Source organism: Rhinoraja longicauda, chromosome 27 (genome assembly GCF_053455715.1).
Source record: "Rhinoraja longicauda isolate Sanriku21f chromosome 27, sRhiLon1.1, whole genome shotgun sequence".
NCBI classification, from domain to species: Eukaryota; Metazoa; Chordata; class Chondrichthyes; order Rajiformes; family Arhynchobatidae; genus Rhinoraja; species Rhinoraja longicauda.
Window position 1 is genome coordinate 11,172,539 of NC_135979.1, and position 12,566 is coordinate 11,185,104.

General features: G+C 40.6%; 1 protein-coding gene across 3 annotated transcripts in view; it reads right to left on the reverse strand.

The window, feature by feature from the left end:
• zdhhc18a (zDHHC palmitoyltransferase 18a) overlaps positions 1 to 12,566 on the reverse strand; it is a 26,009-nt gene continuing 13,443 nt past the window's right edge. Inside the window, exons 7-10 of one of the 3 annotated variants that reach the window (XM_078423412.1) lie at positions 12,310 to 12,419; positions 11,099 to 11,195; positions 4,759 to 4,847; positions 1,589 to 1,711 (exon numbers count right to left, since the gene is read on the reverse strand). In XM_078423412.1, coding sequence (XP_078279538.1) covers positions 4,806 to 4,847; positions 11,099 to 11,195; positions 12,310 to 12,419 — 249 coding nt within the window. In that variant the 3' untranslated portion in view covers positions 1,589 to 1,711; positions 4,759 to 4,805. Of the gene's footprint in view, positions 1,712 to 4,758; positions 4,848 to 10,720; positions 11,196 to 12,309; positions 12,420 to 12,566 lie in introns of those variants that run through there. The other 2 variants (XM_078423411.1, XR_013549009.1) reach the window with 2 other exon arrangements.

Below are 12,566 nucleotides of genomic sequence, written 5' to 3' on the forward strand. Positions count from 1 at the left end.
ATATTTATTGGACTGAATACAGGAATACTATGAACAGTCTACAGTAATCAGGTGTATTTGGAATATATACAAAGCAGCTGCACAAGGCACTTAATTGTCATCTGATGCAATGCACGATACAAGTCAGATGTCCATATTGCTTATAAATTAGGTAATGCCACTTAAAATTGCATGACTATAATCCTGTTCTCACTGAAGTATCATCGCGAGTGCCACTTTCAGAATGAGCTAGCTATTCAACCTCCCAATTGTTACAGCTTCCCTTGTTTATTACAACTCTGGCCAGCTCAGAATATCAGACAATAAGTCGTATTTTCAAGAAACATCCCGATGGAATTATTCAGAGATGGGAGGGTTCTCTTGTTAAATATTAGTTTTCCGTTCAAATTAAACATCACATCCCCGTCTTCACATATGAGAGGCAAAGAGGTATATTGTACATAGGTAGATGCTAACTTGCCAATGGTTTAAGTAAAGAAGAGTGAATACCATTTTGAAAAGTGTGGCCATGTTGGGAAGCATTGTATAAACTGTAAGGTGCTTCAGTCTGAGTCAACCAAGCATATGAAAACACTATTAATTTCTTAACCTGTTATACTTTAAATTATTAATACTTGGGCATGTCCAAGGTATCCATTAATTTAATCCAGGAATGGTTTCATGCACTGAGAGAATACTTGCTTGGATCGGAATACAGCCAGAGACAAATGTTCCGTGGATGATTATTTATTGGGAATGCCGGTTGAAATAACATTCTGCAGTGTTCACAGAGGCAAGTCTATGGGTAGACTCCAGTAACTGCATTGGTGAGCATATATACACTTGACTATTCCACCTAATAATTGGCAGATTTTACCCTGTTGTGATATTGTGCTTATTTAAATATTCATCCAATGGATAGTAACCAATTACATATTTAGAGCAAAACATTTTAACCCAAAAGTTTAGGAATGATTATTTCTTTAACAAGAAAGATACGCTCAGAATGTTGTAATGACATCCGACTATATGAATAATGAATTGGTTTCGGAAACAAACCACGTGCAATAAAAAGTTTATCTGCCCAAATGTCATATTTCAAATTTTGCTTAAAAATCAAGTCGTTGAAAGTATCGGTCGAATCAGTACATCCCAAAGTCACAGTTATCAATGCTCCATTCACTTTTACACACGTTTAGAATCTCTCCAAACTATGGACCTTCAGCGGAGATTTGCTATGTCCGGGCATTTGGCATTACACAATGTGCAAGTCCCTTCTCTCAACATTCTTGTCACTAAGTTGAAGAACTGCATAGATCTGCTGGCAGCAAGCGATCTTTGGTACTAAAATCTTCTGTCATTCTCCAAATAAAAGCAGCAATAACGAAGTAACTGCGCATTTGATCAAAGCCCAGGTCATACGGTTTTTGAGATTGCTTAGATTTAGGAACGTCCAAGGTCTGCAGGTATCCATCCGTTGGTTCAATCCACGAGTAGCTCATGCACTGGGGGAAGACACTGTCCTTGGTGCTTGGAATATCAGCTGTTTCATACCTTTCCCTTGCGAGTATGCAGATTTAAAGTAGCCTGGGGGCACAATGGCACAGATCACAGCACCATCTGACTTCTCTGGCATGGTTTTGTTGACGAAACACAGACTTGTCTGGTAAAGGGAAGTGGGCACACTCTGGTAAAACAGCATACTGCCTTGAACATTAAGGCCCTGATCACACTGAAGGAACAGAAGGAACAAAGGGTTGAAAGGAATTGGAAAGGAGAATGAGAAAAAGAAAAATAGCCTTTAGTAACATTCAGAAACATTCTGACAAAACTGATGTTTCATAAACTGTACAAGAAGCAAGATGTGATTATTAACTTCAGCTCCATTCACAATTTAAATATATAATGAACACTGGTGTCATTTTATTTCTTTCTCACAAGGGGATGCTTCATCACCTCAGGGCACCAATAGATGGATACATACTTCATCTTCGGAGGGAGGACAAAGCTCCAGAGAGAACTATTACGACCCAGAGTTTAACTTCATCGGTCACTTTTAAACAACCAAATTCATTAATGGGAAGAGCTTACTGTCACAAGACGTCACTCTGATGCCATAGCAATGCAGCATGAAGGGGAAACAATTATGGGAAGGAACTCTGGATATAAATAGGTAAAAATAACTAACACGGCCCTCTTAAAAAAGCACAAGAGTCTGTTTTAGGAACAGTTTTTTAAATCATCATTTCCATCTCCACAGCTACTGCAACAATGACCAGATTAGTTTCAAACAGAATAAGACTTCCTTAGAGAGCAGGGACAGAATTAACCTCATCTAGACCCATTATCAGCCTGAAACATTAACTCCTTCACTCTCCATAGATGTTGCCTGCCCTGAAAAGTATTTCCAGCATTTTGGTCTTAATTCAGATTGCTAGCCTTTGCAGTTTGTGGGTTCTCAATAAGGTTACCTTGATGTTCAAATGTGGAGGTCCAGGTCAATCTTTGATGAGACTACTACTGATTAAAAATGGAGTTGGGGCTGGCTGACAACAAAATTAGTATGGGAATCAATGGACAGAAAATGGACTCGAGGAATGTTGGGTAAACTGTGATCTTATCGAATGACTAAAGCAGGCTCAAGGGGCCAAATGGCCTGATCCTCTTCCTACTTCTTGTGATCCTAGGAATGCCAGTGGATGTGTGTGCAGTCCACATTTGGCAACAAGCTTGATAAAAGGGAAACAGTCTAAAAAACACAGATTCAAGGTAGTGGCTCATGGAAATTTCAATCCTGCTAATCTTTTGACTTTTTGACAGAAGGATGTTCAGGCTCATGTCCCTCCACAGATGCTGCTTGTGTTCCTCCAGTAAATTATATACTGCTAGCGGAAAAAGCTCAAGAGGTCTAAAAAGCAGATTGCTATTCAATTGAACTTTGATTGAACCTCACAATCAAATCTAATTGCCGTTTCAATCTCTGAAAAACAAACATCAGCACCATCACAATAATATTCTTCAGGCAGCCACATATTTAAAAAGGGCAGGTTTTACAAGGATAATAAGCATGACAATGATAAAAGTTGCAGGGTGGAATGGTACGGCAAAGAATGTGCATTTGGTTAAATTCCAGCCAATTTCTTCAACAGGAAGTGTGTACAGGATCAGTCAACAATTCCCGGAATGGCGGGACTGTCGTATGTTGAAAGGCTGGAGCGATTGGGCTTGTATACACTGGAATTTAGACGGATGAGGGGGGATCTTATTGAAACATATAAGATAATTAGGGGATTGGACACATTAGAGGCAGGAAACATGTTCCCAATGTTGGGGGAGTCCAGAACAAGGGGCCACAGTTTAAGAATAAGGGGTAGGCCATTTAGAACAGAGATGAGGAAGAACTTTTTCAGTCAGAGAGTGGTGAAGGTGTGGAATTCTCTGCCTCAGAAGGCAGTGGAGGCCAGTTCGTTGGATGCTTTCAAGAGAGAGCTGGATAGAGCTCTTAAGGATAGCGGAGTGAGGGGGTATGGGGAGAAGGCAGGAACGGGGTACTGATTGAGAGTGATCAGCCATGATCGCATTGAATGGCGGTGCTGGCTCGAAGGGCTGAATGGCCTACTCCTGCACCTATTGTCTATTGTCTATAACAACCCTCACAGGGGACATTGTCCTGAGTTCCAACATTCATCCAGTACTTGGAGCAGCTGGCAAAGAGCCTTTTCCCTTTCCTAAAGGCAACCATTCCTAATGCAGTGCACAGTCCGCCTGTACCAAATATTCCAATCCGTAATGTCACGTGACACTGAACAAACAGCAGGCAGCCATCCATGGCAACACTGATCATTCCCACACCCATGGATTTACATGGATTCACCAACACTGAGAGGGAAAGAGACACTTTTCACCGGGGTGGAGTTGGATGTTGTTATTGGGTGACATCCAACTTCTCTTTCAACCCATCCACTATTTCCAAATTGTACAGCTACTTGTCTGATGTCCAGTATTGTATTCCACAAATTTCCTCCAACGAGACTGTGCAGCCATGATCAGCATCTACTGTAAATTCTGTTCAACCACCAGCTAAATTACCCTCAATGGCAAATACCCAAACCTGACTGTTCACAATCTTGATGTTGCATCTGATTCAAAGTGAGCTTGCTACCATGAATGTGCACCACCCTTTTAGATCATTTCTCATAACAGTGACTCAGTGTCAAACGTTGTTTGGTAACACTCCTATAAAATTCCTTTTAAGGTTCTACTCATTGTGCTAAATTAAGCAAGGTGTTCATAACCTTTGCTTTAAATGTACCCCTTGAGTAATGCAATCAGTAGCTAGAGGAGGAACGGGCACAGCATCTTAAGATGAACATAAGGTGCATTTTCCTGGGATCTGCAACTAATGTTGTGCTTTATGAAATGATCACATTATGCTCACGTGTACAATTCTCCTCAGTGTTAGTCATGCTAGGTGTGAAAATGGCTCCCTGGAGAGCTGCAAATTTTCCTAGGGTGCTAAAGCAGATCATAATTCCAATGAAATATCACCTTCAGAATAAAGTTGAGATTTCATATTAGGACACATGGAAAACATTTGCAGAATTAACAGTCGTGAAGATCTGGGACATTGAAAGGCTGGAATCTGAAAAAGCAATGGGGTTATTGAAAGAACACCTCATTGCTAAGGGAAGTGGTCATGCTGGAGATGCACATCAGCCATCGTCTATGGCTATTGAAGATGAAAATGAAGTATGTGAGTGTGAGAGAGAGCAAGCTTACCAGCTGACTGTCAGCACCAGCCTCACTCTGAAAACTCTTACATCCATTCAGGCCGTGCATGTAAGTGCAAATTCCTCACAAGTATCCTCCTAGGGAACAAACACTCAACATTACCAATGACGTACCATTCCATCTCTCTCAAGCCCAATTATTATGTCACCAATGAATCTATATCCAGCTGGAATAAGCATATGGTCCCAGAATGAGTTTCTCCACAATCCCCTCCTAACTCCGCACAGCTGTCTCTCCCTCGTATCCATTTCCCCAGCCATCATTCCATCACCACTCGCAAATAAAAAGTATCTTCCCAATCCCGCACCCAAATTTATTGTTCTCAGCTGTGCTTTACAGGCATTGCATTGAAATCCAACACAATCCATTGCCCCCTGAATTATTACTCAATCAGGTATACAGTCCCTTGTAGAAGAACTCAAATTTACATTATGGTCACAGATGGCAAAGAAGACATTCGGCCCACTGAGTCCATACTTGCTGTACGTAGATGACATCCAGCTAGTCCATTCCCCCATCGACCCAACGTAGTCCTACAAATTATTTCCTTTCACGTACTTACCTAGCTCTTGTGTGCGCTACAAATTAATCTGTTTACATTACTTGAGCAAACACAAAGTGCTGGAAGGACTCAGTGGGTCAGGCAGCATCTGTGGAGGGAATGGACAGATGACGTTTCGGGTCGGAACCTTTCTTAACACCGAGCTCCTCCAGCATTTTGTGTTTTGCTCAAGATTCTAGCATCTGGAATTTCCGGTCTTCATTTGTGCTTCTATTATTTCCCTGGCTGTGTAACCACAGTGCACAAAAACATTTCCTCTACTCTGCCTCTTCATGATTTTAAATACTGTACTCCTATCAAATTTCCTTATAACCTCATTCCAAGTAGAACAGTCCAAGCTTCTCTAGTCCAGGAGACAAAATAACCAAAGTCTCTCATCCTTGGAATTATTCAGGGAAATCTCTTCTGCGTCCCCAAACTTTCATCACATTCTCTCTCTCTTTCTACAGAAGTGTATGGAATTCAAGAACACGACAAGATTCAAGATGAAACTCATTCAGCCATGTATAGTAGTTCAGGGATTTCAGTTTCAATTTATGAGGGAAATGAAGGAAAGCATAGTTGAAGTGGGTTAGTCTCTGATCCCAACCAAAAGTATAAATAGATTTAACAGATGACATGTTGCATTGCACATGCCGATCTCATGGTCAATAAGGGCACCATATTACTATGTTGGTATTTCCCTTTGCCTGAAAATACAGCCTGTGTATTGTTTGAAAGTGAATCTTCATTACAGCTGTGTGTCAAAAACAATTCATTTAGTCTCAGGTTTCTGCAGAGTTACTCTGCACGTAATAGTGAGCCACTAACTGGGATTTAATCAGAGAACCCCTGGAGGGGCCTTTACTCCAGAATTTTGAGCGAAATGTGCAGGCTGGGGAATTCAAACCTGTTCTAGCTAGCAGATCATTTGTGCTTCTGCTTATAAATCACATTAGGACCGTGAGATAACAACACAGATGGCGGAAAAAAACCCGACTTTAAGGTTAAAAATCCAAATCAAAAAAGGTTATTCGTCCAAAAAGGCGAGTGTAGACTGAAGAGAAACATACAAACAGACAAAGAGCTATTACATTTACATAAAAAGGAAAAGACCAGCAAGGGCATGAGCGACAGGAAACGGCAGGGGAATTAAACGTTCATAGAAGATACACAAATCCTGCTGGATATATTAGAAAATTGCCAATCCAGAGAGGATGAGGAACTGAAAGAACATGGTACCAGGGAAAATGGTAAATTTAAGAGCTGACAAATCCCAAGAACCTGCAAGTCTGAATAAGAGTCTCGACCCGAAACGTCATCCATTCGTTATCTCCCGAGATGCTGCCTGACCCGCTGAGTTACTCCAGCATTTTGTGTCTACCCAAGAACCTGCAAGGTGGTTTCAGGGATTGTGGATTATCCAGTTATTAATTTCCAAGATTCAGTACAATCTGGAATTATTCCTGTGCCTCGATGAGTAGTAAATGTGTTCCCACTGCTAAAAGATGAAGGAACAAAAAGGAACTATCAACCTGTCAGCCTAATGTCTCCGATAGATAAAACGTTGCCACCTACAATGAAATGAATCATGAGAGAAATAGAACAAGTAGACGCAGTGTTTCTTGCCCAGAATCGAGAACCAGAAGACATAGGTTTAAGGTGAAGGGGAATAGATTTAATAGGAACCTGAGGAGTAACTTTTTTCACATAAAGAGTGGTGGGTGTATGAAATGAGCTGCCGCAGGAGGTGGTTGAGACCTGGACTATTGCAATGTTTATGAAAAAATTAGACAGGGACATGGATAGGACAGGTTTAAAGGGATATGGGCCAATCGCAGGGAGGTGGGACGTGTAGATAGGACGTGTTCGTTGGTGTGGGCAAATTGGGCCAAAGAGAGAATGGGGTGAGCAGGGAGAGATAGATCAGTCATGATTGAATGGCAGAGTAGAGTTGATGGGCCGAATGACCTAATTCTACTCCTATCTCTTATCTTATGATTTTACCATGCTGTATGACTATGCAATAACAGAATACTCCAATAAGAATAAGATTAAGCAGAGTCATTATGAGTTTAGAAAGGGAAGAACATCTGCAGGATGATTGAGGATGCGAGTCCTAGAATAGAAAAGGAGAAAACTAGACATGGATTTATGGAAGGTTTTCCACAAGATCTGCACAGGAAGCTGGTTAAGTAGGTTAGAAGACAGAGTTGTGGTTGAAATGCAGACATAGGTTATGAATCGGTTATTGAACTGAAAGTAGAGTGAGAATAAACAGATCCTTCTCAGGTCAGCAATCTGTGACTACTGGCGTAGCCCCAACGATTCACAATCCATATCAACAATTTGGCAGAAGAAATAAATGTCATTTTGCTGCTACAAAACTAGGTTTGAATAAGAATATAGAGGAGGATGTAAAGAAGCTTGAAAGGAGATTTGGACAAGCTGAATGAATCTGTAAGTACATTGCAGATGGAATATAATGTGGAAAAGTGCAGATCATACATTTGTCCACATTTTAGGAAAATAGAGATTTTGTTAAATGGTGATAGATTAGATAGCATTGATTTCAAAAGAACCCTGTGTACACAGGGCACTGAAGGCTAATGTGCAGGTGCAGCAAGCAATTAGGATGGCAAATGTTATGTCAACCTTTATTGATAGATGCTTGATTACAGAGTACAGATGTCTTAATAGTATTAAGAGACTGCAGCTGCAATTGTGTCGAGCTCTAGACTTTTTACCCAAGAAAGGATGTACTTACTATTGAGGAAATGTAGAAAAGATTTACTATATTGGTTTCAGGGTTGGTATGTTTGCTGTATGAGGAGGAGCTGGAACTGTATTATCTAGAAACCTAGAAGAATGAATGGGTATTGCCTTGAAATTTACAGATGCATTGCCAGCAGTTCAAGCACACAGTTCTCCACGACATTTGAGGGCAAGTAGAGATAAACAAAATAACAGGCTGCTGATGAAATTTAATAGGTCAGGCATCTGTAGATGCACAGGGATGTTATGGGTTAAGACCCTGCATCATGACTGAGAGGGTTAAGGGACATTGCCAGTATAAAGAGAGGAGGGGGAGGGGTGCGGTAAGCAATGCACGTGTCCAGAGAATAAATAAAGCACAGCAACCTCCCTCAATGGATGAAACACCACCCAACCAAAAACCTATTGGTGCAAAGGTTAAGGGATCTCATGTTCAATCACATTTAATTCTCTCTAAATTCCTAAAAAACCTATCCAGGCAAGGACACCATGACTGACTCAGAGAGCTGGGAAGCAGATGTTCCTCTTCAATTATTGTCTTTATTTGATGGAGGACAAATAAAGGCAATAATTAAGAAAACTGAAATTATGAGCTTGCACCTGCTTGTGCTCAAGGCCGATTCAAAGCTATCACAATCACCAATCCCACAGAGCACAGCTGTGGTTTCTTATTTGACCAGGACTTAAGTTTAACAGCTCACATCTCGCCTTGTACCTGGCAATGAAGAACCATTCAGCTATTGTAGATACTGACTGGCTCCTCGTGATATCGAATCTCAAATTCCAGCTTCAATCCCAAACAATTTGTACCATCGGTATTGTGTATACATTTAGCATGGAAACAAGCCACCACATAGAATACGTCCTGTACTTTGTGTTTTTAGATATCATTTGAACCTTTGACTAAAAAGGGGCACACTTATGTCTAAGGTAAATGCATCCTCTGTCAAAACCTTCAATGAGTGTGCAACTTTTATATCACAGACAGCAGGCAATGATCTACACCTTCACCTCAACTAAACAAACTGAATCAGAACACTGCTTGGAACTCAGACGTAAGTTTTACTGGTGCAAAGCCTATTTAGTGTTTTCGCCAGGGGGAGAGCACCATATAACCAGTGTAAGCTTCAATCTAGGAAGACCTTTATGGATCCAGAAAATAAAACTAATTACTTTCAATCTCCTTATTGGGTAGAATTTGCAGGTAATATTAATCCTCAAATATGCCTGCTTCCCCTATTGTGCTGCTGCAAGCAAGAATTCCATTGCTCTGTTTCGGGACATAGGACAATAAAACACTCTTGACTCTGATGGGAAGTCGAGGGTTTTATTGTCATACTTCCCAAAACAGAACAAGTGCTAGTACGGAAGTGTAATGGGGGCGGTACAGTTCAGCTGCAGATAGTGCAGCCATCTCACCCTCACCCTATCCCCTGTAGCCTGGGTTCAATTCCAACTTCCTGCGCTGTATGTGTGGAATCTGCACTTTGCCCTTGTGCCCACATGGCTTACCCCTGGTGCTCCAGTTTGCTCCCACGTGCCAAGTACTGTAAATTACCCCTAATGTATATAGCTGCTGAAAGAATCAGGGAAATATTAATGGGCACCTGTGAGAGAATAGCTTGCAAGGAAATAAGGAGTATGGAATCGATAGGATGTATCCAAACATCAGCATAGTTTCAAGGGATAAATGTTTGTAATACAGAAATATGAAATAACAAGTCTACAAATTTACTGCATTTGAGAGCAGATATTTCAACATACAAACAACATGCATTAAAACCAGTCATCTTTCTTTCTATCTCCTCATGCCTCAGCCATTCTGTCCAATCTCTCCCTTCCACAACTGCTAATCCAAATTTCTCATTTCATTTCTACCTCGGAGATGTAAGAAAATAACTGCAGATGCTGGTACAAATCAAAGGTATTTATTTCACAAAATGCTGGAGTAACTCAGCAGGTCAGGCAGCATCTCAGGAGAGAAGGAATGGGTGACGTTTCGGGTCGAGACCCTTCTTCTACCTCGGAGATCATCAGGGAAGACTCAAATGATTTTCAATTTTTATTATAAATACAAGTTAATTTAAAAAAATCGTTAGATGGCATTCTCTGTACAGGCAATACAATAAACAAAGAATTGACATAAAAACTTTAAAAATAATACATTGTGGTAGAACACACTGGATTGGCAGTAGGTTGTGTGCATAATCTGTTGCAATATGTAAAAAGGAATGGATAGACCTGAAGATACAAGCAGGACCTATTCCCATACTGCAGATTTCCACTGTACTAAATCTCACCTATACTCTGCACAACCTTCTCTTTGGTGCTTTCTTCAGACCATTCTACCAAAATCCCAAGTCACCTGCTATGGGTAATGAATATAGCCCAAATTATTTTCTGTTGGCCCATGACCCATAATAATAATTACACAGTATTAATAAACCCATAGTCCCATTTGAAACAAAAAATAAGGCAGCAATTTAATTTTTAAAAACCTCTGTGCCTTGGCCGTCATCTTTTTCTTTCAATTGCTATAAAACCTTTTAATATTCTCTGTATTATTCTTTGCTCCTTTATTGTAAAAATAGCATGACCCAACAACAACAGCTGCTACAACTTGTGTATAAATACTTGGCTTCAGTGTTCCAGAGTTCATTCCAGCAGGGTGATCCTACTCATTTCACCATAATGAGATGTCCCTCTTAACTAGTCAAGGAGTTGATATCTCGTGATCTCTTAAGCGAGTCCAGCGCAGATCGTTATAAACACACACATTTGTAGACAAAGTCACTCAGTTTCTGAAGGCTTGGCCCAAGTAATATTCTCAGCCACAAAACTGCATGCAAAATGTCAGCGAGACAGGAATATTCCCACATGTGGCACCTTTGCTTCCCCTCATGCTCAGGGTGAAGTCATGGGATAAGAGGGAATGGATAGGTGCATGAGGGAAGATGGAGTCAAACACGACAGGCAGGGCATTAATTCACTTCATTAGAGGTCACGTCCTACCAGGTTGGCTTCCATTTTTGCTTCCTGAGTAATATTATGTTGGTCCCCAGTCTGCTGTATCGTATCTGGGTCCAAGAAACCACGTCTGTCAATTAAACTGGGGACCAAAGAGAAAAAGCAATGAGCAATCTCGAGCTAGGTATTATAAGACATAGCAAAACGCTTATCAATATGCTTGGATGGTATGTTTACATACATAATCCTCTGATAAACTCCAAATGGCAAAACAGGTCTGAGACTAATTCTGCCATTCCTTTTAGTTTCACTCCTTTGTGAGAAAAGTAAGAGCAGAACAAAAAGCCTTTCAACATTGTCGCACACTTCAGTGAATCTCATCCTTTTAGTGTACCAGCAGCTCCACCGAGTATCATTACTCCACATACCGATTGTAAATGTAACAAATTATTACATACTTTCAACCCAGGCAGATTGTTCTACTGATTTACCGGTGACTTTAAAAAAAAATTGATTTAAAAATTAATAATTTTTTTATTGATTAAATAAAATTTGTTTCATCAAAAGAAAGACACTGGCAAAAGAGGCAATGTTTGCAGAGGAATGCAATGCTGATCAATTAGGGAGAGGATAGTCACAAAAATGTCGACGTAACTCGGGCAGCATCTCAGGAAAGACAGAATGGGTGACGTTTCAGGTCGAAACTCTTCTTCACTCTGCCTGACAAGCAACATTTACGGTTAGGACTGGGTAAAAGGACCAAATTGCCCATAGCAAGTTACAGGGAGTTTACACAAGAACCTTGTAACACGTTACAAGGACTTTACACTGAAGATTCATCCTTATATTCTGTGCCTTTTGCAACAATAGGCAGCATGGTGAACAAAACCTTTCCACATTATTCATCTTTTATTCACTTGATCCCTTAATTAAAATATATCTGTTAGAAAGTTGCCTGATGCAAAACACAGGGGGAAAAAGCATTTAATTTTCCAAACCAAGTACAAATATCTCTGCTGTCCATAGCTTCATGACATGTCCACTGATTTGGAGCAGCCGACTACGACTTATCAGGGCTATGAAAATGCGCCTACAGGAAAATAAGTACGAGGGAGGGACACCATGGTTAGTAGGGTGGTGCCAGAGCAGAGAAGTGAAAGGTGCCTGAAGAGAGAAGAATGAATGACAAGGGACACAGGCAAACAAACATGAGCAGTAATAGAACGTAAAAGGTCATCTGCAGATTCTATTCTTACCTCGGTGGCATTGGTCCACACAAGACTGCACAGCAGTTAGTGAAGATACTGTTGTAACTGTAAGGATTGGTGCTTTCCTCTGAATGCTTACTGGACCACGAGCCTTTAATCTATTAAGACATCAAAAAGGACATTACACAAACAGGATCAAACAAAAACTTTCATCTCGCAATTTCTAAAACTAGATTTCTCTACAATGCATTAGTAGAACTTCCTTCCCTGTATAAACCCCATCCATGAATAACTGATAGCCAGTT